This window comes from Rhyacophila brunnea, unplaced genomic scaffold (genome assembly GCF_057557595.1).
Source record: "Rhyacophila brunnea isolate RB1 unplaced genomic scaffold, BYU_Rbru_1.0 scaffold_11, whole genome shotgun sequence".
NCBI classification, from domain to species: Eukaryota; Metazoa; Arthropoda; class Insecta; order Trichoptera; family Rhyacophilidae; genus Rhyacophila; species Rhyacophila brunnea.
The window spans coordinates 15,690,473-15,718,257 of NW_028232763.1; the positions used below are offsets into that span (position 1 = coordinate 15,690,473).

Consider the following 27,785-nt stretch of genomic DNA (forward strand, 5'->3'; position numbering starts at 1 on the left):
AATTTGATTAATATTTGAAGCTTGCTATTTCGATTGCAATTTTAGTTTTATCCAAACCATGTTGGCCAGATTTGCACATGTTATAATTATTGTTTGCTTGTTAAAAGCTTAAAAAAGTCAAAAAAAGTTATTAGAGACTTCATTCAGGTTTTCAAATCGAGATTTCATTTGTGATAAAATGCTGTCATATACAGAACAACAATCTTTACTGAACCTACTTCAGGTGTTCATTGTGTTTCATTGTTGTTTATTAGGAAATCCTACCTCAAGATGTACCAATACGTGTTGCAATTTTCTTTGCATTTTCAATAATGTCTGACACACCTTGATCTCGCAAATTCTGAATAAACTTGCAAGTCCGCTCAACATTGTGGCTCCATCCTCAATTGACAAAACTTTTGCTTGTAAACTTCGATTTACTCGATCTATCAATTGCAATATTTGATTTCACATAAGTGTGCTCCGTGCTCCAGTTTATCTTTATAAATGTCAATTAGTACATGATAAACACCCTCAAATTCATTAAATATTGAACTAACTGCCTCTTTTGGATGACCACCGTGTTTCACAATGCCGTTTCAAAGAGGTTTTTAAAACTGACATAATTGATTCACTATATAGGATAGGCCTTTAGCTAAATTCATATTATAGGTTTGATGCATACACATTTTCTGATGGTCTGTAAAGCATTTTGAGTTATTCATCAGTTGGCGCATTGGTATTAAAGTATATGCAGCCAATGAGGCATTGACTGATTAGTATGGAATGGTTTTCGGCTAATGTGATTTTATATTGGGTGTGCCCTAAAATTAAGGTGGGCAATGTACGATTTTCGTTTGTACAAATGTCTATGAGCGCAGCAAAAAAATCAAACCTTGGTTTGCTCGGTTACTCTAGGCCTAGGACCTAGGCAATTGCCACAACTCGAGAATCCTGTCGCAACACTTTCCACTTACGGTGGGTACAATAGAAAGAAGGCGCTGGTAGAATAAAAAATAACGACTGAAAGGGTTAAATTAAATAGATATTATGTTTATCTATGAAAGAAAATTCCATTGCATATTATTACGATTCGTAAAATTCAGCTATGTAAAAATACCCTGCGTGAGTACATATTAACAAAACATGGAAAATCACTATTTTCTCCTTAAAGAAGGTGCATCAACCCTCTCTGGATCAAACACATATTGTATAGATCAGCATGCAATTCGAACCCGGCTTTGGTGAAGACAGTGCATATGCATAGATAACAATTGTATATCATAGGATTATAACTTTTATTTATGTAGGTATATTATTATCACAAACAAATATTAACATAGTTAGCATAGCTATTGATGGATTTTGCTGAAGGTTGACGTGGTCCATTGTACTTGGTAATGTAATGTTTATATATTTCTTTGGCCGATTTGTTCACAGTCGGAGGTATGACACAAAGGGAACTGTCAATCGGAAATCCGCTGCTCACTGTCATGTCTACGGTTCCTAATTTACTTCCTATTTTACTTGACTTTCGGTTGATACTCACATATTTTTTATATCTGGAAAGAGATAAAGCATTTTATTATAATTATGTAGTCTACTCTCACACAAACATAAACTCGATTAGGATTCTAACACAAAAATTTTCAATCACGAGGAAGACAACCCTGGATTGGCTTATAAATACTTTTAGAAAAATATATGTGTGTTTATGTTAAGGTTTTTCAGGCATCAAGTTATAAAACTATTTAAAATATTTTATCAGTCTGGAGTCACATTATTTTGTTTACTGACATATTTAATGGAGTTTCAAGTTTCAAGATGTATGAAAATGGCACAGGTAAACAGCTGTGAAAAATACTTACACGTGAAGGTCAGCCTTCGATGGTTTCTTTAGAGGTATTCTACATCCACGAACTACAATAGGAAACTTATCCCAATTGTCTTGTTCATTAATAACCAGAGTCACCGATTCCTTAATTTTGTTAGGAGATGGGCTCACTTGCCGAGTGCTTGGATTAGAACTTGTAATGTCATCGTCCGATGAAGATTCACTATTTGAACTGAAATAATATTATTAACCATTAGGAAGATGGTCAAAACATCTTGACGGCAATATATATCCTTATGGATTATTGCAAAATAGTAATTTTATACTTTTCATAAGTGATAAAAACTTTGGGTAGAAATCATATTTAGAAGTAATGAATGATAGTTTACTCACTCGCTTGAGTTAGTAGAACCAGAACTAGCTCTGCCAGAAAGGCCTGGATTTTTAGAGGACGGGGTTCCTTTGGGTTGCCCGTAAGGTCTTCCCCTCACGACAAATGGACTGATGTTGAATGAGTAGGATGGCATGAACTCGCGAATAGAATTGAGTAGTTTATAGTTATAACATTCATTCAAAACTGTGTACTCGTATGGCCTGTAATAATCGTGGTACGCATCAACCATTTCCACTGATTGAGTACCATCTGATAATCCCTCCAAGCCGACAACTTCGAAACATTTCTTTCTCATCTCAATGTATGATATCGGCAGATGTCTCAAGACCTCTGGACTCCACCACAACGTTAAAGGACCACTGAAACCAATATAAATATGTCAGACCAATTCGTTTCAGTTCTATCAAAAATTTTTGTAAACATATTTTTAATAACATATGGAATCAGAATTAATTAAATCTTTTACCTTTTATTGTCAATTGGAGTATATTTAACTGCATCTCCATGGTGAAGATAGTAGTCTGTTGCGGATTCCCAAAGTGGAGGAATATTAATATCCGGAACGTACATGCCCAAAAAAAGATTAATTGTGTGTTGTTTTTCGGCATCCGTGAAAGTATTTGACACATAACGACTTAGATTTTGCATAATATCATTTCCTTGAGATGTCCACGGTGCTGTCTTACGGTATGTTTTTATGCTAAAATAAAGATAATTCAATTATAAAAGTACTTCCACAAAACAATATCATCTATAAAAAAAAAAAAAATAATATTAGATGTAATCTGTACGAAATATAAAACTGAAATATCTGTGGTTTTGAAATATTTATGTTTTGATCAGTGTTTTGACTAGGTACATACTTCCATGCATAATCATAAACTATGGTTTTTAATTAAAGATGTTGTTTGTCTGTTCTGTTACAACTAAAAAACTACAGGACTAGTATTGATTAAATTTGCACAACTACATTGTTGGTACCAAATTTGGTAGTTTCATCTCGATATCTCAAATGGTTCCAAAGTTAAGATAAAACTTGTCCAAAATAGCACACTTACAACAATTCATCACGAGTAGGTAAAGTGTTTAGATAGTTGCGGTGGAATGGTGAGGTGAGAAAATCTTATCAGTCTTTCTTCATTCTGTACAGGTACATATTATGTCTAATTTTTATTTCCGTATTTCACACGGATAAAGTCGTGAGCTATCGCTAGTAAGATAAAAAGCTTAATTTTTCCACCTTATAATTAGGTATGTAGATATGAATCGATTGGTAATTTAGGTGTAAAGGGTAAATGTTAGGGAACATTGTTTTTATCTTGCAAACAAAAATCACATTGCAAAATAAAAGTAATCACAGATGTATATAGGTGTAAAAAAATAGTCATATGCAATGTACAGTGCAAGAGACACCGCAATACTATAACAATAATAATTACCGGTGGACCAATTGCGATCCTCCATACTGCAATGCTAACGTGTCTCCGTGATCTTCATAAAGCGACTCTAATAGCCTCACGCAGTCGGTATCAAATTCCAAATCAGGACAGTCAAGGAGTCCTAAGGCACATAACTGAAAAAAATGCATTACAGTTGTAAAAGATTTTCAGAAGTGTCATTGTTTCAATGTTTTTTTAGTTCTACAAAAACTCAATTACATATTGTAGACTTAGTCAAAACTTTACTTGAACATTATTATAATGGAAACCAGTTCAATTTTTAACATTGTTTTGGTTTAGATGGCATGGAATGAACTTTCACTACCATGTCATAATAGTCTGCCATTCTGACTAGTGTCTATGAAAGCAATCTTAGCAGCTCTATTCCAACATAACACTTGAATCAAAAATCAATAAAAATAGTGATAAAAATGTTATAACACATTGAGATCCCCGGGGTTCCAGCGGCTAGCTCAGGAGTCCATCGAACCCCGGATTCGCAAAAAAAAAATTCAAACGGTTGGAGTGTAAATAAAACACAGTCCTTCGTGCTCGTAACGTGGTCTTCTTATATTTTACATTTTCATTAAACGTTTACATATTTTGTTTTAACAATAAGTTTCGCAGGTCCTATCCTATCGGAAAGGGGACGCTTACTAATTTATTTATTTTTTTAAACTTCGCGTACCCACGCCATTCCAGCAAAAAGGACTCTCGTGATTGGCCAAATTTTATCGCGTGATCTTTGATTCGGCGAATCACGAGCCTGACCCTGGCGCAGGCGCGTCGAAATTTGGACGTTGCCGACAAGCGCGGCAAAATTTATTATATTTAAATACTTATATTTAGTCTTAAAATTATCGCTTTCATCCATCATCATTTATACTTTTTAAATTAAATTAAATTTATCTTAATTACACCTCCGCCCAATATGTCATTTTCACACACCGGACGAAGGCCCTTACTTATAAATAAAAAATACTTACGTGGTTGAGCAAGGAATCAGATTAGATGTTTTATGAAGCCGTTTCTAGAGGTCAGGGTTACGTTTCGACTTGAGCTACTAAATGATTATTTTACACCGGGAGAAGCCCGCCTGTAACAGGGGTGTATCAACATCCCAAGAGTTGATTACCTCGAGGTAAGAACAGTAGTCGTATTACATACCCGCAAGCTGTCAAATGTTATTGATTATGTGAAATAATGTTAATTTGGAAAATAAATAAACATCTTGTATACAGAATTGATCTGAGAATTATGGGGTTGTCTCAGATCAACAAAGATAACAGTAAGATGTTATGGAGTTAACTAGTTGGAATAGCCCTACAGTGATCGGACAGATTACTTGTTTCTTCTCTCAAAGAGTAGAATTACCCAGACAAAAAAGATACCAACAGGGAGAGCAATAGATATCATTGTGTCAGGCATCGATTAGGGTTTTTCATCCCGCGATGTAGGACTGAACTTATCCTGGGATTGACAATCTGTCCGAGTTGCAATAATTAATAGTGTTAATAATAATTCATTTGAGTGAAGTGATTTTAGTTGGGTGAGCTTATTATATTTTTATAAATACATTTTCTATCTAATGAAACTAACAGGTTTAATGTAATGTGTGGATACTGAATTATTAATTAATTAATATGCCAAATACATAAGATTAAAATAATTAACTCATTTAGTGCTAACACCGCGACTGGCACGTTTGCGTAAGTTGGCCATTAGATATAATTAACATGATATTTAAATGTGGTAATTAAATATTATGAACAGGTCAGCAAGCAGTGATTGTATTGATTGAACATGAGAGTACCTGATATCCCAGAGCGCACTTCCCAATAGCAAATTGTGCAGTATTAGTTCTGTCAAGACAATCAACGCAATTAACTCTGATGATGCCCGTCTGTAGTGTGCCTTCCTGATGTCCAGAAACTCCGTAGCACTTCCCTTGGGGCTGATAACTTGTAAATATGCCAGTCCTTTTTATGCCCATGTGCGCAATTTCAGTTAACCTAAAAGATTGTCACAAACATATTATCTAGCATGCATTCACTACTATGGACAAATCATATCTGTATATACACTTCACAAAAAACATTGAGAAATATTAGTATTCGACGCATTACAAGTTTTATTACAAACAACATATTATTATTATGTATGTAGGTATCAACATAGAATCATGTAAATGTGAACTTAACTTGAGATAGCATTATACCCCCTTTACACGTGCATGGATTTACCGCTGACAGTAGGTATTATAGGTATTATCGCGGCCATAACAAAAAAATGCACGTGAAAACATGTATTATCATGCAAGTTGCAAGATTACATGTATGAATTAAAAAAGTTCGGAAGCTTCTGAATTTTCACGCGACAGTTGGAATTGTTCGATATCTGCGCCTGCGCAGTAGAACTATAATAGTGGCGAACCTGCCGGTAAAAAATGAACTACACCACGCAGACTCAATTTGGGGTTAGCCGATTTTTGCGGCCTTTCAAATAGTACTATAAATTAATGACAACATCATCGCGTCTCGCTTACTCTTGAAGAATGAAATTGACGAGACAGTGAGCACTACTGCGTGTAAACAATTATTATCGCTATAGTTTAAAATACATACCATTGCTACAAGTAAATCCGTACAGACGCTATTATACCCCGTGTACACGTGCATGAATTTACTGCTGACAGTACGTATTATCACGGTCATAACAAAAAAATACATGTGTAGACACGTATTATTGTGCAAGTTGCAAGATTGCATGCATGGATCAAAAAAGTTCAGATGCTTCTGAATATTGACGCGACAATTGGACTGTGGGATATCTGCGTCTGCGCAATAGAACGATAGTGGCGAACCTACCAGAAAAAAATTAAACACTGTGCAAATAGGTAGGTACTCATTTTCACGACCTGACAAATAGCACCATACAATGATAACTCCGCGTCTCGCTTACTCTTGAAGAATGAGATTGACGAGACAGTGAGCACTTTTACGTGTAAACAGTTATTATCGCGATAGTTTAAAATACACACTATTAGTGCAAGTAAATCCATGTACGTGTACAGGCGCTATTATGATAGATTTCATTTAAAAATAGCTTGTCGGTTACACTTAATTCCTAGAAATCTATCATTAGATCTATAGCTTCGTCGATACTCTTAATAATGGTGTAAAGCAAGAAATAACGACGATTGAACAATAAAATTGTATTACTAAATTATTTCAAAAATTCTTATTAAAATATTGTATGTGGGGTCGCCCCCAATTGGTGCTGCAAGTATGATCCCGAGATGGTGAAATCCACCCCTGGATAAAATATTTGAAATTCAACATCAATGCATCAACCATTTTTTGGATATTTTCAGGTTAAACCAAATAGACCCGTACTAATTGCTGTGTTATTGGTGTTGCCGTTTTAAATAGGCAGTCTTCACCATAGTTATTATTCACACACGGTTTTCAATGGAATAATGTAAAGGTATCTCGCACATTCAGCCAATAAATGAGGGTAATAAAAATTATAAAATTGACAGATGATTTTGTATTAAGTAGGTACTTACTTGTCAAACACTTTTGATTCCTTTAATTTATTCATCCTTGCCATATCGATGTGATAATATTGAATCAAATGTTCAGGCGGCAAGAATTGATTCAAATATTTTATCGATGAGCTGAATTCTTCACTTAAATATGATTCATGTTTCTTTTTCTCTCGCTTCTTGACTAAATTCAATATGACAGTCGGAGTGCCATATCTCTCAAACAACTGATTGAAATGCTTGGCCGCCACTCGGAAATAGGGATCGGACAAATCTATTGATATTGCCGGTTTGGGAACCATTTTATATATATCCTGTGACCAATAGCCGGGAACAGAGCCCCTTAGTTGTACAAACGAACTGAACCTGCAGGAAATAATAATAATTCAAATCAATTCATTTGTATTTATCAACTATAATTGTTACTTATGTATACCTATTTTAATAATATATTTTTTGTTTTTATTCTGATGGCTGATCGGCATCACTCTGGAGAACGATATAACATTTAAGTAGACATAAGCAAGAAAATCTGTTAAATGTATGTATTACATTAGAATATTACACAAAATTACGGTATTATCCAATTGACCTGTGCTCAGTAAACTGTTGTGGATTTTAGTTAGAAGGATGTGTGAGTAACAGTAAACCCTTTCTCCAAAAGCGGTTTCAAACTTGTTGAAATTTAGAATATTTTTTCTGAAGAAACAAGATGTTTCGGTCAACATGATTAGATAATTCCAAATAATGGGTTCAGAATCTTGATTGACATCACCAGAGACAATATGGAGCGGTTTTGGGGTGGAAAAAATTTTATTGGGCATTAAAAGCACTATGTCCTGTAATAAATTGTGACATCCAGTGATCAAGAAAAAAACCATTTGCCAAGCATCAAGATGAACTGTCAATACGAGATAATATTTTGATTTTGATTTGACTGCGACCCCGCTATCATATTGTCTCTTTTTCTCTGAATGAGTATTTTTTGTTCAGACCCTCCCTCCAATTCAGATAAAGAATTCTAAAATTTTAGCATGTTCTTCCGTTCTCCCCAATGCCAGGGCACATTTTAGTTCCTCAAAGCTTTCACAGACAACTGCAACTCACAGCTCTACTCTGTGTAGCTAAAATTTAGGGCATTGCACCACAATGTATACAAACTACTCCTGAACATCGCAATCATTGCAAGGCTGGAAATTGTTTCTCTCCATGAGAACATCAAATATAACGACTGCTTAGTTAGTAAAATTTTATAAACTAGATAATTACACCTAGAGAGAATATTTCTACCTTCCACTGTTAAGAGATGAAACCATAGAGTCATGCACCATTTGCTCAGTTTCAACTTCATTAGCAACGTCACCTTCACAATTGGCGCCTCGCTTAAGAAATCTCGTTCCAGCATATCTGTTACTTCTTCTCGCTATAACGGTAATGTAAATAGACCGACCGAACACCGACATATTTGATTGGTCAACGAATCCATGAGTGATGTACAGAATCCAGTCCGGGTGGAGCTGAGAATGTATGGGCGATAGCAAATGTACATTCCAAACAAACCGCCATTCGGGTACAGATCTAATTCCAAATTCCATTTTCGATGGTTTCCTACACATAAAAAAATAGTTAAACAAACAACAATTTTATTTAAATATATTTTACCTACCTATCTACATAATTCGATAATACATAAGAAACATCACGCTCAATATAGATTTTTTAAAAATATATAGGTTCCAGGCGGGACTCGAACGCGCATATCTAAGCTGGTTCGCACATCTAAACTTGTCTCGTCTGCGACACAACCATAAATCAAACAATGTAGGAATGATGCAATCATGTTGCATAGCGCGCATAGGCGCCTAGCGACACTGACGATAGCAATATCTCGAAATTCCAAAGTCGTCAAAAAAAATTAAACATCATGGCACAAAAATGCCATCAGATGTCAAAACAGCGATTATTATGACATATTAGTACCAAAGAAATTTGGAGTATTCTCCTAATATAATCATAATATATGCATGGGTATTTTTTAATGTCTTGTATGAAGTAAATATTGGACACCTCATCTGCTATTTTGAACCCGGGTAAGTAGGAGATACGGCGACTGACAAGTTTGATGTTTGAATTAGAAAAATGGCTAGCTCGTACGTAAATTAGGTAAAGGGTCCGGAACGTAGGTCCATTAGGTAAAGTGTGTTTTTGTGAATATCAACAAAGTCACATCGACATATTCAATGTGTTGCAGTCAAGACGAATTTTAGATGTTCAAGGTGACTAAGGTATTGTCAAATTATGTACGTTCAATAATGAATGTTATATTCGTAAATCTTGGGAATTACCCGTTGAATGAAAAAATGTTCTAATTTAAAAATATATTTTTATAGTTAAGTATATTTTACCCGGTATTGAGGTTTCTCTGATTGGCTTGCTTTTGCCAAGTGGTAAACAAATCATCAGATTTTCTATCATCCTGCGACATGTATCTGCATGTGCAATCAGTATACATTTTGCAAGTGCACTTTGACGAGAATTCATCACGCGCTGTGAAACTAGAAACTTCTTTAGCATTTTCAGGGAAAGGATTCGTTGAAAATGCTCTTGGAGGTGCTAAATTTACTTGCAAGGAATGTGTCAGGTCATAGCTATAGCTGAAATACAATACAAACAATTATGAGTAAATAATTTCACATAACCATCTATATCATTAGTTATAATTATATGTGTTTCAAGTAAACCTACTTAAAGGGAGAATTCTAAAAAAAGAAAGTAATAATACTACAAATTAATGTAGGTACAGTATTCTCTCAGTAACACGGCGCTCGACAACTACTATAATTCGCCGTTATTTTTACTAGTTAAAATCAAAAAATCAAGCTCTATAATCCGCCGGTATTCTTATATAAAATTCAGTAGTCCACCACGTGTCTATATCAGCTGTCCACTGTCGAATATAACGTAGCTGAGGCATGGAACAACCTAGCGGGACGAGCAATAATTTAATCGTGAAAAAAGCTGTGGCCCTCCATGAATCAAGATGATGAAAACTGGGAACCGGAAGACTTAGTTCCATTAGAAGAATCGATTCAGAGGGCGACTGAAAACTCAGAGCTAACGCAAAATGTTTTAGGAGAATCCGCCGTTTTCACTAATTCGACACTTGTCTGGTTTTTGGGGTGTCGGATTACTGAGAGAGTACTGTACATCAGTACTGGTGTGACAGTTTGGGCAGGAAACAAAAAGGAGTGAGAAGGACGAGTGAGACAAGGCGATACAACAGGTGTGATCTAAACACTGTCTGGCTATATCGACCATAACACATTAGCCACACCAGTATCCGCACAACTTAATTGTCAGGCAAGGTAATCGAACCATTGAAAATATGTGTTTCTTATTAAAAAAAATGATAATCAGGCTTGTCAGTAAAAATATACACAAATCAGTTTGACTAGAGTAATTACCTGAAATAAAAGTTTGTTGATAAATATATAGCCTGGAAAAGTTTCACATAGTGCATTTCATCGGGATGCTTTGGTTTGGTCAGATCACTAGGAATATAGATCAGTGCCGAATCTTCAATTTTGTAAATGGAATGATAGCCAATGACTGCCACTTTCCGCCTCTTCGTTGCTAACACAATGTAGTAGCCTTCCAGAAATCGAACGAACCCTTTAAGAAAGATAAACAGATGTACTTAATAATAGGGTAGGGATTTATAACAAAAATACAGTTGAGATTTAAATCAAATGAATTAAAAAAAGTTATTAATATTACTGTTATGTTCGTTTTTTAACATAACTAAATTTGATACCGCTGGCAACCCCGACGATTATCTATGGTCACGTCGATAGAGCGTACGCAATTAAACAGATGTCGCTGATGGAATTTCCGGCCGCAACGGAGGTCGTGAGGTGCGAACGAAGCAACTTGGGGCTTTTTGATTCTGACTGTCGTCTAGTATAGTCGTGCTCCGCTTGAGTTTTACCCAACATTTATCATGGACGTCACTTAACGGAGCACAATGCAGCCGCCGTGTTTGAAGCCTCTGATCGTTCCAGTTTGGGTATTTTAAAACTATTATTTGATTCACAACTCTTCCAATGTTTCTTTTCAAACTTAGCTGCTTGTATTTATTTTAGTATTTCCAAATTTTGCTTTTGCTATAATATAGTTTCTGTCAAGTATATAAATCGCTCTTTTATTTATTGTTCCCAATTCTTTATTCCACACTGTTAAATATTTATTATCTTTCACGGTCTTAAGATCGTGTGGCGTCCAGGACTTAATTATTGTACATCTTAAACCATGGATTGCACGAGCCTTCATCCGTGCAAATTCCTCTGTTTCTAATTAAATTTTACAGTTGTCAGTGGCGAGGTTGCAGAAGTAATTATTGTTCGGCTTGAGAAAGATCAGGTAATTCACGGCCCTTGTTTCCCTTGTGTCTCATGCTCTTTGCTTTAATAACTATCTTTACTTATTCTCCTTAGAAACTCTTTTATTTTGTAATTGTGACGACAAAGATCACAATTACAAAATACTAATATATCATTACTTTAAATTTTGGAAGCCAGTGTACAGAGTAATTGGATTAATCCAATAGCCATTTGTGGGTGATGTACTTACTGTTGGAATTGGTGAATCCTGAGGATTCTCCATGATTCCTGTAGTCCTTTCTTCTTAGTAGAAATAATATATTACAGATAAATTTCATTACAAAAAGGTTCAAGTTAAATTTATATTTATCAGAAAATGTCCCACATACAATAGCAAGTGATTACATAGACATATTAAAATTTATACAATTTAGATTCAATTATGGTTAATTCGAGGTTTTACTGTAATGTTGATCCAACCAGCTGTTGGGCCCATCGGGCCGTCCGACCTGGTCAACACAAAGGCCAATTATATTGAATTTAAAAAATTTGCGGGGTTTTATAGCAGACGTGAAGATCTCTTCACATAGTTTTGTTTGTTTGTATTGTTTTAGCTTTGTTTGTTGTGTGTTATATATCACTTAATTTATTTATTTCTGTTAAATCTCCGTGCCTTTTTCTCCCACGGCACTTTATATTAAATTACGTCTTTCAGTAAACTCGGTCAAAGCTCACTTGAGAGCGTGCTGATCTGTCTTGGGTATCTGCTCCTGAGACATTCCCAAGCGTAAACAACTACTGATGCTTCACATACAAACGTAGGGCCTCGTGATATGCTTGATTAAGACCGAGTGTGGTGTGGTGCGGGTTGGTTTGGAGGGGTCCATGTTTGTGTTGTAAAGTTGGACACTCCGATAGGGTACAGAAGAGGTGAGATAAAAATTCACTGGCTAGATTATGGGTAAATTGATTACATGTAAATTGTACATAAAACATTTCACCGTGGCACAGTTGGCCGTGAGCTTTCTTATCGGAAAGAGATGACTGTATACTATACTGTCTCCAATTTTATTAGATTCAATTTATATATTCATACATTAATTTAATTTTCATAGCAGATTTTGGCAAAATTCATGAATTCAAGAATGAAAACTTAACCTAACCTAACAAATAATCCAATATATCGGCTATTTTCAAAATTTGTTTGCTGCTGGCTTTCAGTAAAGTGTAAACCATGAATTTTATGCCAGTACTATTCAATTCAATTTATTCAATTTATTTATTTATTTTACATATTGTGGACATTACAAATTATAAGTTTAAGACGTTCACAACATGACATTTAGAAACAACGAAATATTATTAAAACAATATTAGGTACATAACAAAAGAGATAGATCAGTATTCTACAGTATAAATGTGTAAATACAAAAAAATTATATAGGTACAAGGAAGTACACCGGATGAGTTAAGCAGACCCTATTTTAAGAATTTATAAAATAACGTCCACCTATACTCATCCTCACGTAGATGGAATATATCAACATCCGAAGCAATTTGGTTGAACAGAGTTATTGCCCTCCCAATTGGCATCACCAATGGCAGGTTAGTTCTGCTCCTCGGGAGAACAAACAACTGATGCTCCCGATTTCTAAGATAGTTATCAGGGATACACAAGTCAATACTACCAAGAATGGCAGAATTCTCATTCACACCACGTATAAGTCGAAAAAAATACGTGGCCAAATATTGATATCTTCTAGCACTTAAACTACAGTATGTAAGCATACTTAAGAGAAAGTCAGTTGGATAAAGCCACGGATAGTATCCATATAACCTCAAATGAAGGAGTCTCAAAAATTTCTTTTGAACTCGCTCCACCATAAGGTCATATTTCAACTGATGCGGGGCCCAAACAATCGACCTACTCTCAAGCCGGCTTCTCACTAAGGAATTATAAAGAATTTTTAATACAGTAACATCTGAAAAGACCCGGGAAGTACGCAAGACGAAGCCTAACATTTGTAGCGCCTTTTTACAAATGATAGCAATATGACCACTAAATGACAGCCTACTGTCAAACGTAATGCCAAGATCCCTTACAGATGCTAACCCAAAGAGGTTGGACGGTCTTTAATATACGGCCATATATTTCCAATACATTTCACGGTGAAGTGTGATACGGCGAACTGCGTACGTACAAGTTTCAGGACACGGAGTTGTCATGCATTCGTTGAAGTAGGTAGGTACCGCATGGAACTTTTGTAAACGTACTGATTTCAAAATGACCCTACTGGCTGCCTGTCTTAAAAGACTGTGCACACCACTGTTTATGTGGATTCAAGGAAATAAATAAACTTATGCTAATTTTGTCATACCTTGGTAATGTCACTTAAAATAAGTTTGGCGTCTCTCTTTTAGCCCAGTTAGTCACAACAAAAATTCAAAATATTGTTAGTTGATACTGTGAAAAATATTACCAATAATTCCATAGGCAGATATTGACTTCACACCTCCAGCTCTTGCAGATCTGTTGCCAGTTTCAATCATATGCACGAGCTGATGGATTTCTTGCTGATTGTATTCTACTTTATCGTCAACCAGCAATAGATCCTTTGAATCTGTGCGGTCTATCTTCAGGACTCTAAACCTTGTTTGTGTGTTATTTGAGCCTATCAAATAAAATCTCTGGAAAAATAATCAAACGAAACAACTAGGTAGGTAATATTGTGAATAAATATTGGCATGCAATTTTGAGAAGAAATTACTCATGGTAATATAATTTATAAGACAAGAATAAAGGTACTAGAGGGGTGTAAAAACGATTTAGCGGTAGGCGTATTTTACCCAGCGCAAACAATATTGGTGGGTACCTACAATGCAAAGGTAAGTAAATAATAAATAAACCTACAGCTTTCGTTTCATACAATGCAATTCTTTGTATTGACCCAATTATGGGATGAAACCTTAATTCTTTTGACCCCATTTTAGAAAATGGTTATCACTATATATACACCGATTTAGCTCGTATACAATATTTTTATACAAATTATCCGAATTTTTGACATTTTGAAACGTCAACTTCAAAACGGCATTACCAGCTGTGGACATATTATTTCCTATTTTCTGATACATATTTTTACATTGATTGATTATTTAAAAGAAAAATAAATAATAATAAAAATATTTTACACATATATTCAGATTTAATTTGTTTCTAATTTTCTTCTTAATAAGTCTTCCAGTATACTACTAAAATTTGTATGTGCAAATACAGCATCAAAAAAAGTAAACATACAATATTTGTGTAGGCCCATAAAAAACCAACTTTATACTACCCTACTGAAATTTTACTGGATAAATAAAACAAAAACAAAAAATACTTAAATTCATAATATTATTTTAATTTGTTAATATTTCTATAAATAATAAGAAAACATTGTAATTTTCATAAAAGTTAATACTGCTTGGCGGCTTTTTAATTAGCTTTGTTTGGGCTATGTGGCTTGGGTGATGTTAAGTTGATTTATTTTGATCTTGCACTTAAATAGAAAATCTGGAGAAATATTTTTGTATGATGGCAATAATTGCCGGAATCGGAAACCCAGATTCTTTCCATTGTTGAATTATTTTGACACTTGCATATTTTGTTAATTTTTAGGCTAATCTACATAGGTTAAAATCGAACTTTAACCATACACAATTCTGCTAATTTTACACTATGCCGGATCCAGAGGGAGAATTGACTTGTTATAACCGAGGATGTGGGAAAACCTTTAATCCTTCAAATAATGAAGCAGGTATAAGAAATTTGAAGAATTTTCTAGAATAAATTTTCAGCCCTATTTAAGTTAAATAATGGTAATATATTGTTATTATATCATAAATAATTGATGTTGACTGTAATTTTATACAATATTTGGCGTTTTCCCTCCAGATTCATGCTCCCATCACCCCGGAATGCCAGTTTTTCACGATACCCTCAAAGGCTGGAGTTGCTGCTCAAAGCTAGTCGTTGATTTCACCGAGTTTCTGAACATCCCAGGGTGTACATTTTCTAACCATTCTAATGAAGTAAGTGTTCTATTTATAATTTATTTTATGAGATTTACCGTCTAGTGTGATTTGCCCATGATTTCCAGGTTACTGGTTACCTACAGATTACTGTAGGTTGACATTAAACCCAATTGCCCAGATTCTTATTTATAACAACTTTCTCAGTGTTTTGTTTCGGGGATTTGCGGCTTTTTACGTGTGACCACTAAAATCCGTAGGTGACCTAAATTAATGTTGACATGTGCTCTGGTTGAAATGTGTCCAAGATTGAAATTGAGCCCATAAAAATCTAAACAGATTACCCAAATAAGGAATTTAATATCATAATACTTCCACAATCTCAGTCATTTCCTTTGGTCTGTTGCTGTCAAAAGCCAAAATTCAATATATTATCTCATACAAAATGTAAATGGGTTACCCAAATAAGGAATTTCATTTGTTTACAATTTTATTTTGGGCAAGTAATGTATTATTAAAGTAATATCATATTGCTTTTACTATTTCGGCCGTTTCCTTAAGGCCATGCATTAGTTGAGGCACGGTCTAAAAAGATCGTTGCTAGGCGATGTGCGGATTGCGGGTCGCGGGTGCAAAAGACGCCTGTCAAACGAAATATTATTTCTCATATAAATCCAACATACGTCCATTTAACGTTCTGTTTATTATTCTATTAGTAACAATAATAATATATTCATTGACATGTTTTCTTTTTAAAGTAAATGGGTAACGTTTTTAGTCATCTTTACACGATTTTAGAATTAATTGGCCCGTCTCCATCACGCAGCAAAGTGACGTATGTCTGACTCAACGTTCTCTCTATGAATGCGAAGCGAGTACAAAATTTCGTCGCGCGTACAGTTGAGAATTATTTGGCGTTTCACTGATGCGTCACCTTAAGACTGTTGCAAATTTAAGTTGGTTTTGGTTAATGGCTTTTTATTTAAGATCACATCATAACAAGCCTGGGTATTTCTGTGATGTGTTTCGCTACTGTAATATGTGCCTTCATCGTCTATATTTAATAATATTACTTATAGCTTACAAAATGGTGTCATGGGCTAATAATTTTCCATTGTGGATTGGTTTGTAGAAAACTTAGTACTTACTTGTAAAATTTATTTTAACACATAATAATTTGTATGTTCATAAATGCATGGCTATCATTGAAATTGTAAGGTGCAGACGCATAAACGCATTTCTTTTTATAGACACACCTGCCGTTTCCAAGGCCAAGTTTACAGTTGGTTAAGGTGTTCATGCATATGTGCATTCCTTTTTATAGACACATCTGCAGTATACAAGGCTAAGTTTACACAATACAATTGGTGGACACATGTTATTTTTTGTCATTCACCATTGTGGCTTGAATGTTTTACTAGCATTTATAACGTACAAGACGAAACCTTCGATCTAACTAATAATGAAGTAGTTTATATAAAAAAGCCAAAAATATGCGCCAAAGCAATTTGATTGATTTCTTGATAACCCGCTATTTACGGTCATTCCCTTTAAAAATATAAATTTGGGGTTTCACTGCGATAACTTTTCTATAGTTACCAATTCAATAATAAAATTAATCAATTCTATATGAACGTTAAATTTGATAACCTATCTTTATTTCAAATTATCATTTTTCATTTCCATATTCCTCATGTCGATTTTTTTTTGTATTTCATCTTTTTAAAGAAACCTCCCGAGCCACCGAAGCCAAAAGTAGACAAGGAAACTGCCCACGAAGTGATTGAAGTGAAATTACCCAAACCATTGAACCAGCCTGCTCTTGTGAGACCACCTTTTAATTCTCCCCTTACCACGTTAGTCCCAAGTATATCGGAAACTCTCAAACAGCAAGTCAATGGATGCCAGAACCACAATCTCCAGCACTTTCTGGTTGAAGATGATAGGTTTGTTTCAAGGAATATTTATATTTTCTTGTCAATTAATTACGTGCACATTTTAATTTAAATTATATAGGTAATTATAAAATTTGTATGACTGTATTCCTTTTACATTTATAAAGTGTAAGGTAATTTTTAAGAATATTTAAAAGATTTTTTGTTCAAAATTGGGTTAGCAATAATTAATAACTATTAGAAGATGTATAAAAACTGGCATTCTAATTATCAGAAGAACAAAAATTGACGATGAGCTTATCGTTCGTCCGCGATTGCAGCGCGGCTTAAGCTTTGGCCTATAACGTCGTGGGTCCCAGGTTCGAAACCTGGTTCTGGCAAATACACATATCCGCTCTGTGGAGGCTCATACGATCTTATTAGGATCAAACATGGTCAGTGTAGTTATTATTCTATAAACAATAAATAAGTAACTATATAAAACTAAAAATTTCGTTTACGTTAGGGAAAGGGAGGATAAGTCTTAACCATAATACACATATGCCGAAATGAAAAAGAGATAAGTCGACCCAAAAGCATAAAGTTCCCGTACAAAATTTTAATATGTTTGCGGTGTAAAAAACTGCTAGGTTTGATACTATATGCCGGATGCGTTTTTTGAAGCCAAAATGCCTATTAAAAATGAATAGATTTCGAATAAAAATACTCTATTGGCAACACTGAAACCAATTGGTTTTTTTTTTTTCATTCAACCTGAGAAAAAAAGTATGGTTTGAAAAAAAATTCTATTCAACAATGCACCTTAAAACTTCATATAAGGATGTTTCCAATCAATAATTTATTGAACTCCAAAAAAATATTTTTATAAAACATTGTTTAATTGTCAAGACATGACTTTTGATTATCATTTCCTGAATTAACAACTAATGCGCTAAGAAAAAACCTTGTAATTATTGAAACTTTTTCAGTATTATGATAGGCACTTCTTGCAAGAACGGCGGTTGCAGAAGGACATATGAAGGTCCAGAAAGTGAGTCGGCAGACTGCGTCTACCACCCTGGAGTACCGATCTTTCATGAAGGAATGAAGTACTGGTCCTGTTGCAAAAAGCGCACTACAGACTTCAACGCTTTTTTGAACCAAATCGGTTGTGCTAACGGAACACATATGTGGAAGAAAGAGGTAAAAAATATTTTTATTATGCTATAGGTAATATTATCATACAATGAATACAAATGGCTATAGATCTGGCATAATTAAGTAAACCACTCTAATGAGAGTTGCAAGAAGTACATATTTATATTTAGTGATTGTAATATTGACCCAGTCTTGTTGAACTGATTGATTGGCACAGCAAGGTGGAAAATACACATAAAAGAGGGTACTTAAGGAGACAAAGGCTCTCCAACCAATAGAATAAAAATATGAGTAATCTTACGTGATCCTGAATTTTGTACTTTTCAAGAGATTCCTTGTTTAGTTGGTGGTAAATCATGATGATTTATAAAATGTGTTATCACGTCATATAGATATTGTTTCTACAACACGTGCTTCACTCACACGGTCACCTCTTTCAAGTATTTTATTAATATTAAGTGCTTACAAATTTTCCCACCCATATGAGCATCAGCATTTTATCTTATGCAAAAATAATTATTTAAAATGAATAATGTATGTTTATGAAACAAACCTTATTAAAACACCGTTTCAAAAAAATCATTAATTAATAACACACGTATATGTATATTCAATCATCATTTTTAATGCATTATGAATGATGTGTAAATGCTATTTGTGAAAAAGAAGATAAGATATACAGTGCGACTTCTATATCCTGGCCGACACGTCATCATGGCCATTTGGGAAACTAAAAATCCTCTGTACATATTATTATATGCCCACACCCTATATCACGTATACCTCTTCTACAAACATGATATGCTACGATTTTATGGCGCTGTACATAGTTTAAAAAACTGAAGTGAGGTTATATATTATTACCAATAGTAATAGTGTGTAATATTCTAGTGTCCCATTCTTACATTTTTTTCTTTCTTTTCTAGTCTCACTCATCAAACACAGTTCAGTGCAGGTGGGACTGGCACCAGACAGCGACTCATGTTGTAGCTGCAGTTTATTCAAAGGAATATAATCCTACACAGAGTTGCATTAAAATTAATCCCATACGATTGTCAATCAAGCTAGTTTTCCCGAAACAAAACGGAGCTACATTTGATCTGGATTTGGAGCTGCGTGGAGTTAGTATATATAAATTGTCATTAATTTTTAGTATTCAAAGACATTCATTGATGTATTTTAAATATAATTCTTATCTGACATGGTAAAAATATTCAATGCATTTATACTTATCTGCCGCCCAATGAATGATACGGCCACTAACTACAAAATTTTTGTGTTTTTTTTTCTCAATGTATGTTTAATCTGGGGCTCGCACTCATTCATTTATGCCATTGGTTTATAATCAATTCTCATCTACATATTAAAATACTTGTAGAACATTGTATGCTCTTACTCGTAAGAAAAATGATGATTTTCTTTGTTTTTCCATAGTTTATAATAATGTATATTATAAATTTTTACTTACCTTGTTTTTGCTTTGTTGATTTGTCTAATGAATTGATTGGAGTGTGAAAAATAATGTAAAAGCAAGGAATTACCAGTGGCGGCCAGTTCTTTTCAATATACTGAATTGTCATGCATCAAGTCTTCTCTTCTTTTATAAAATTGTAAGGAGTGCATTGCTCTTTTATGATGTTTGAGCAGCCGCCACTGTGTATCCCCATAACTAAGGGACAGCAGCAATACAAATGTGAAATTGCAGTTGTGTTTCTTTTATTTATAGGTTATAGACGTGAAAGAGAGCAGTGTACAGATGTTGGGCACAAAAGTTGAAGTGAAACTCCGTAAAGCCGAAGCTGGTTCTTGGGTCGATTTGAATTTCCCTCCAAAAAAAATGCCTGAAGCAGCTCCGCCTACTGATGACTGCGAGGGTAAGAAACCCGACAAAGAGACGTACGTGTGGCAAGGAAACGGTGACGATGATATCATTGATCTGGATGAAGTTGAGCCCATTACACACTTTGGAAATGTTACCATTAGCGAAATGCTTAACTTGGATCGAAAATGATTCTCATATTGTTTTGCTTATAAAATTGATTATGAATTATAATTTGAACTCAGAATGAATATTGTGTTTTATAATATATTATAGTCTTAAACATATTATAATATTATTATATTATTTTTAATGTATCCTTACAACTATTTTTTCAATTGTAATACGTAGGTAATTGAATAATTAAATATAATAAATCCATCACAAAATACTTTCATTGTTTTCTTTGCATTTAATACTTTATACAGGGATGGAAAATAGGATTTGATCGGCGTGCTAAAATAAGCCGATTTTTTTTTAATTCGTGGCGCATGCCATCCCCTTTTAGGCATACGCATGATAATATAATCTAAATCATATTTATTGAATATAAAATAAACAAGTATTCATGGTAACTATATTTTTATTGATTATATAAAAAAAGTGATACACATAAAATGAAAGAAAATAAAGAAATTTTTATATCAGGCTGATATGTCTTTGATTGCAAATTAATACATGCTGCTGAATCTTCCTTTGTCGACCGATTAAATGTATATGATTCAATATAGAAAAAATACTTTCACATGTGGAAGAAAAAATCGTCAACAACGAAATTGCTAGTTGTTTAACAGATATAAAAGTATCAGGCATACTTTTCCATGTGTTGCCACAGTATACACTATACATCAACATGATTTCGCTTTGATTTTATATTTTTCCGCTATAAACGTTTTGAATATTAAAAAATTAAAGGAATTTATTTTTTGGCGTGCCGTCAAAAACTTTTAGCCTGCCACGTATTTGCCATTACTGCTATAATATTAATACTAAGTAATTTTTCTTTAATTATTATTAACTATAAAACTGATAGCATGTATGTTGATTAATGCAGACATCAGACAAATCTTAAATAGTGTATTTCATTCTTTAGATCGAAGAAATGATACATACATATGTGTGTGTGTACCTATAACAGTGATTCAAAAACAGATTCTGCGAGATTTATCGTTTCATAGAGACACCATTTCATAAGTACAATATTACAAATGTACACCATATTGATAAGTAGGTATAAAAATCTCACAATTTGTCGCCATACCGTCAAACGCTAATATTACACCTATTCAATGTATTGTATAATTCCACTTAGTGAAATTTATTTTAGCCTAATTCAATCTTAGAACATAGTGCTAGTTTACTGTTACTACTGGCAAATAATTTCACTTTTGTGAATACTCTATAAATTTGCAAATTTTCAAGTGCGTGATCTTTATCATAGATAAGATCATGGTTTTTTATTTGCGGCATTCAGAAAGTATAAAAATATTACCAAAAAAAGAGACAAAAAACAAACCAGAAAGCTACAGATTTGGGGTTATTTTGTCTGTGGTGGGGCTAGAAAAACATCGGTTTTTTTATGAATAATCTAGTAAGAAGTCCAATAAAAATGTTTTTCGGTGTATAGATCCACCAGTATAAGTTGTCTGCTGAGTGAGGGCGCCACATGCTAGCATTTGACATCATTTAATATTTTTATACTGTCATGAGCTTAGTTCTATATTCGACCACCTGACGATTAATGATGGTATATCAGATTTAACGGTGGGTGAAAAATACGGTAAATCAAAAATTATGGGCGACCCCTCTGCGAGGCTATTCTAACATAATCTATACCAGTGGTTTCCAAACTTTATGTTACCTCGCCTCCCTTTAAAAAAAATCTAATCTTGGCGCCTCCCCTCCCTTTATTTCATTAAATAATACAGACACCCTTTTAAATAGTCAAACATGTACTAATACAAAAAATGAAAAAAAATGTAATTATAAAAATAAACAAGGTTTTACTATATTATATTAATTTTTAAATTAATTTGTTTTTCATGTGGTTGATATGCTTGTTTATTAGCAAAAAGTGCTCTTTTTCTACTTAACGGGATCGATATTTGGATTTCATTGCAGCTAATGCTAAAAATACCGTTTCGCATAAATATGATGTGTAGAATGGTAGCAGTAGGTACTTTATTTACAACTTGTATTGCTTTTCTTGACTTGTTATAAAATGTTGTAAACTGTTATAAAATTATTCTTCACTTCGACTCAACCACAATTGAATTAGGTTTTATTGTTTCAATAAATTATCGCGTGGTAATTCTACCAATTTTTCCTTTTCAATAGTAGTCAATCCAAATTCATCATCGTTCATTGACAAATGGATTCTATATCCATGCGAAAATCGAGATCTTATAAATAAATATCGTGAAAAGTGCATTAGTAAACTATCGAAGTGCTCAGTAAAGAGATTTTTATTTGCTTCAGTATTATATCTGGCACAGAAATCATTTAAAAGTGGAAACATGACAAACTTATTTTTTTTGTAATTTTGATTTCCAAAGATCCAATTTTTTATAAATGCATTCACTTTGTCTTTTTAAATCAGTGAATTCATTAGTGGTTGCATTGATTTATTCACTCATTCTTTTTTAAGTTTCAACCTAAACAAATTTGCCTCAAATTTCAATATTATGATTTGGCTCTTTTGTATTATTTTTTCACAAGATAACCAGCGCGCTTCACAATAGTAAGTGAGGTATAATAAAATGAGTCTCCATATTATCTTCAGACAGGTTTGCAAACAACCTTTTATAGGACTGTCCTTTTAAGTAGTTTATAACTAGCGGCCGTTTTACAAACTATGCACTTGCAAACTGCAAACCTGTGGCTACATTTTGTATTAAACTTTTCACGACTCCCTTTGCAACACTCCGCGCCTCCCAGTTTGAAATCACTGATCTATACTATTCAAAATGTATGAATGTGTATGTACTTCATTGAAATACGAGATAAAACCGCCTACCAGATTTAGACAATCCATTAATATAGATAAATTATCATTACTATACCACATTATCACTATAACATAACAATTATAATGACTTATTTGGATTTTTGTAAATGTAGGCGAAATAGCCCATGCGTAATTTCATAGAAAATTTATAGTATTTCCTATTTAGAATGACTGGCTAGGTATCTATCTAAGACGTGATTCAGGGTATAACAAAAAGAAAACACTATGGTTTGTATATCACAGTTTTACTCAAGATTTTAGTACAATATTTTTGACATAGAACATTAATAATTTAGAAACAATTATATACAATAATATACTTATAAACTATTTTACAATTTGCATAATATTTGATATTTACATTTGTTATAAATTATAATTGTACATTAAAATTACTATTTGATTCATACCGCAATAATATCATAATATAAATCTATGTTTTAATATGAATGATTATTTTAATTATGTACAAAATCTTGAACATGATAGATACAGATACATAGTAAGATAAGTATTTATATACACATACTGTAAAATAGAGGCTAACATACTCTCTTCTTGATCAGTGGTTCATGATCTCATGGAAACGAGCAATAACTGTCTTAGAATAAATTTAGATACACCACACTCAAAGTCCATAATATTATGTTCAATCGCAGAGTGAAAATAGTAATAATTTAACTTTTTATATCATATCTAGAGTATGGTAAACACTATAAAAATTAGTACTAATATGTAGATTATAACATTTATTATTTTATTATATATCATTGGTATTTAAAGTGATCGTAAATATGTATTTTATTTATTTCATTTATTGACTAGTTAGGCAAAAAGCTCACAGAAAGCGGCGTGGCGAGGTGTGGAACTTGTCATGGGTCTACGAGATATTGCTCAGCACACATAAAAAGCCTACACTCACCTAACTGCCCATGTTAGTAGTGAAGTGAAATGTTTGCGTTTTATTATCTCGGAAAGTAGATCTACTGCACGTTTTTTAAACATTATTTTCTATCTAGAAACCGATCTCGGTCGAATTTTCCGATAGGTAGGATCAATAACAAAAAAGATATGGCGGGTGGTTTGAGTGGCGTCGCCGTTTGAACAATACCTCTTAACAGCATAAATTGAGCCACTTGCATGCATCTTCCACCCCATAAAACTTAGTGGGTTCTGCAGTGTTGGATCGCATCATATTTTGGGTGAGTAGTAGCGCAACTTGAAAAATGAACTCGTATACCGCAGTGGCGATGGGTGGAGGTAGGCTGTTAAGATCAAACACAAATAGTGCAAAATAAACTTAGTCATACGTATTTGTTTTCATTGTGATATAATAGGATAATTTTAGATATTTTATAGATAGACAACTAGGTATTTTTTTACTATTATGTATTATGGCTTGGTTACGCAGGGTTTAATTATTTTTTTTTAACTAACCAACACTATCTGCATGCAGTATTAGTTCAATGAAAACAAATACATATGTCAAAATTTAGTGTGCAATTTTATGTCGGATCTTAACAGCTTACCTCCGTCCGTCGCCAGTGGTATGGCGCTTTCTGTGGGCTTTGCGCCTTAGAGACACCAATGCCTACGTGCACTGATTTATAAAACATTCTTTTTAAGTACCTACATAATAATGTACATATCTATCTATCATTGGCGAAGGGTGGAGGTAGGCTGTTAAGATCCGACATAAATAGTGCATATTATTCTTTGTCAGTCAACGTATTTTTTTATCATTGAGCTAAGACTACAACGTGTAGATAGTGTTTGTTAGTTTTTAAAATTCAATTAAACCCCGCCTAATCCAAGCCATAGCAGATAGTAGTCAAAAAATATTAGTTTATCTATAGAATATCTAAAACTATGCCATTAAATTATACATGGTTTTAGATATTTTATATATCAATAGGGGAACAACTCATAATTTAAAGGTTTTGAGTTAAGAATGCCATTCGATGTAGAAAAGTCTTCTCTTTATAATTCAGCAAAAAAATAGTCAAAAATGTCTTCAATGTGTCATAAAATCGAATAACCCTTTCTGAGATTAAATAGTAATTCCGTTATATAATCAAATTTATTGGTTAATTCCTTATTAAAATGTATAATTTCATTGTGCATTGATGAATTCTACTAAATTAAATATAAAAAAACATACACTTTCAACGAAATCAAGGCTTTAAAATTAAAATGAGAATTACTGCATAAAATTCAAACGCCATTATCTTGGAACAAGGTTTTATGAGTTGTTCCCCTATTGAACTGGGGTATTGATATAGAAGAAAGGTTTAGTATAGGTGGGGCTTAATGAATTTAAAAAAATTAACCAACACCATATAGGTATGTAATATAATTTATAACCTTAATTCTATGAAAACAAATAAGTATGACTGATAAAGTTAAGTGTGCACAATTTATGTTGAATCAACAGTCTACCTCCACCTCTCGCCAATGATATTTATGGCATTTTGGGTAACAATGTATGTAGTATTATTTACATGATAGATAATTGAATTTTTAGAATCATAATAATTATTGTTATACATATCTAGATACTGATAAAATTGATATTACATTTTTATAATATAAATTTCTTGATTACTACAATGTTTTAGTTGAAGCACAATAATCCAGAAAGGGGCATTAAGAGCTTAAAATTAATATAAATATGCAACGGCAATTAATGTTGAATAGATTCATAATTTGGATTTATTTAATTTGTTAAATATTTGTTAAAACTGAGGTCATTGGCAGAAATGAGTCAAACAGTGTAACCTAACATCTGTGAGAAAGAAACAATTAATATTTTAAACCAGCGGTTAATTGGGAATCGCCATAGGATAAGGATATACATAGCAGGGTGTCCGTAAACTTGTACATACGCAGTTTGCTGTATCACACTTCACCGTGAAATGTTATATCGGAAATATATGGCCGTATATTAAAGACCGTCCAACCTCTTTGGGTCGTATAGTACTGACATAAAATTGTCACGTCTAAATAAAACACGGCTCTTGTCAGTTTACAGGAAGCCAGCAGCAAACAAATTTTGAAAATAGCCGATAATATACTGGATTATTTGTTAGGTTAGGTTAGGTTTTCATTCTTGAATTCATGAATTTTGCCAAAATCAACTATGAAAATTGAATTAATGTTCAGAGACCGTATAGTATACGGTCTTCTCTTTCCGATAAGAAAGCTCACGGGAAACTGTGCTACGGTGAAATGTTTCTGCTATTTAACCATATAGCAGATGTTGTAGTATCAATGATAATATGCTGTTTGGCTCAAGTATTTGTGCAGCTTAATTTATTGAAATATCATTATGGAACACAGATCTCATTCTTGCATTAGAGTTTTTAGTCATTATTGTAGTTAAGACGCGCGTTACGGTACATATTTGCGTACCATTACGGCTGTCCAGCATACTTCTCCATGTGGTACATATCCCCCAGCAGGCGAGCGATGGGGATGTCCCCGATGGTGTCTCTGAAAAAGAGCAATTCCACTGTTGGGGGGCGCACCGCCCGCAGTGAAGGCAAGAGGAGCAGAAGCCGTCCGAAACGAGTTGGCTGGCGGGGGTGGCGCTGTCTCACATAGTCTGCCAGGATGCACTGCGCCTGGTCTTGGAGCATCTCCACGGGTTGGACGTCACACAGACCAGCAGTTTCTATAATTTGATCAGTGGCACATTGGTTATAAGTTAAAATTGTTTTTATTAGAGCCCACTGGCCCCACCAATAAACCTAATAGGAGTAATTGAACTTAATTATGGATATAATATAATATAAAAATATGGATAGCACGAGGATGGCAAAAACCAGTATTAAAGTTTTCAAAGGTTAGTGACTTCTGCCTTTGAGAAAGATATCATCCCAGCCAAACAAAATTAACAATAACTGTCATAATAATATGTACCATTATAGAAAGGCATGCATCAAACGTGAAACCATTACATATTTAGTAGTAAAAGTCATTACATCGTAGGTATATATGCATGCTGGGCATAACGCGAAAGGATAAAAAGAGGAATGAGTGGATAAGGAGATAGACAAAAGTTTGCAATGGAATATATTTCGCTAAGAGCCTAAAATGGAAATAGGCTGGACACATAGCTCGAAGAAGGGACAATCGTTGGACAAAATAAATCTAGTCATCCAGTGGCACCCAAGAGGTACAAAATGTCCGCAAGGTAGACCTAGAGGCCGCTGTATCGATAAAATAATTAAGTTCTCTGGAGGTACGTGGCAACGCAACGGACAGGACGGAGATAAGTGAATTGGGCTTGGAGACGCCTCCTTACACATTAAAAATAAAAGTTTTCGGTGGGTTTTTGTT

General features: G+C 33.8%; 3 protein-coding genes and 1 long non-coding RNA gene across 4 annotated transcripts in view; 1 reads left to right on the forward strand and 3 right to left on the reverse strand.

The window, feature by feature from the left end:
* Positions 1-1,035: 1,035 nt before the first annotated feature.
* Positions 1,036-14,657, reverse strand: FIG4 (polyphosphoinositide phosphatase FIG4). Its single transcript, XM_085959288.1, has 12 exons — positions 14,484-14,657; positions 14,053-14,260; positions 10,658-10,865; positions 9,599-9,847; positions 8,484-8,801; positions 7,215-7,559; positions 5,460-5,658; positions 3,647-3,780; positions 2,674-2,907; positions 2,207-2,566; positions 1,848-2,045; positions 1,036-1,541 (listed from the first exon to the last, which is right to left on the reverse strand). The coding sequence occupies exons 1-12, from the start codon at positions 14,556-14,558 to the stop codon at positions 1,301-1,303; spliced, it is 2,769 nt and encodes a 922-aa protein (XP_085815414.1). The 5' UTR covers positions 14,559-14,657; the 3' UTR covers positions 1,036-1,300.
* A 508-nt stretch (positions 14,658-15,165) lies between these two features.
* On the forward strand, positions 15,166-20,822 carry mora (cysteine and histidine rich domain containing protein). The gene is made up of 6 exons (XM_085957003.1): positions 15,166-15,372; positions 15,510-15,646; positions 17,315-17,532; positions 18,450-18,663; positions 19,545-19,739; positions 20,345-20,822. Exons 1-6 carry the CDS (start codon positions 15,294-15,296, stop codon positions 20,627-20,629), a joined length of 1,128 nt encoding a protein of 375 aa, XP_085813129.1. The 5' UTR covers positions 15,166-15,293; the 3' UTR covers positions 20,630-20,822.
* LOC147078413 (uncharacterized) lies at positions 15,182-17,720 on the reverse strand. Its single transcript, XR_015071812.1, has 2 exons — positions 16,521-17,720; positions 15,182-16,141 (listed from the first exon to the last, which is right to left on the reverse strand). It is a non-coding gene; the product is annotated as an uncharacterized LOC147078413 (long non-coding RNA).
* Positions 20,823-26,857: 6,035 nt separating the features above from the next.
* Positions 26,858-27,785, reverse strand: part of LOC147078414 (protein dissatisfaction-like) — a 107,780-nt gene continuing 106,852 nt past the window's right edge. The window contains exon 8 of the mRNA XM_085960469.1: positions 26,858-27,117. Coding sequence (XP_085816595.1) covers positions 26,858-27,117 — 260 coding nt within the window. The remainder of the gene's footprint in view (positions 27,118-27,785) is intronic.

Bases quoted from the DNA above. Each gene is read 5' to 3' on its own strand.
- FIG4 (XM_085959288.1), bottom strand. From the start codon at position 14,558: ATGGGGTCAAAAGAATTAAGGTTTCATCCCATAATTGGGTCAATACAA. The intron at 9,848-10,657 runs GTAATTACTCTA...ATTGTATTTCAG, and splicing joins TCAACAAACTTTTATTTCAG to CTATAGCTATGACCTGACAC. The intron at 3,781-5,459 runs GTACTCTCATGT...CATTTTTTTCAG, and splicing joins AGTGCGCTCTGGGATATCAG to TTATGTGCCTTAGGACTCCT.
- mora (XM_085957003.1), top strand. From the start codon at position 15,294: ATGCCGGATCCAGAGGGAGAATTGACTTGTTATAACCGAGGATGTGGG. The intron at 15,647-17,314 runs GTAAGTGTTCTA...ATCTTTTTAAAG, and splicing joins TTTCTAACCATTCTAATGAA to AAACCTCCCGAGCCACCGAA. The intron at 17,533-18,449 runs GTTTGTTTCAAG...AAACTTTTTCAG, and splicing joins TTTCTGGTTGAAGATGATAG to TATTATGATAGGCACTTCTT.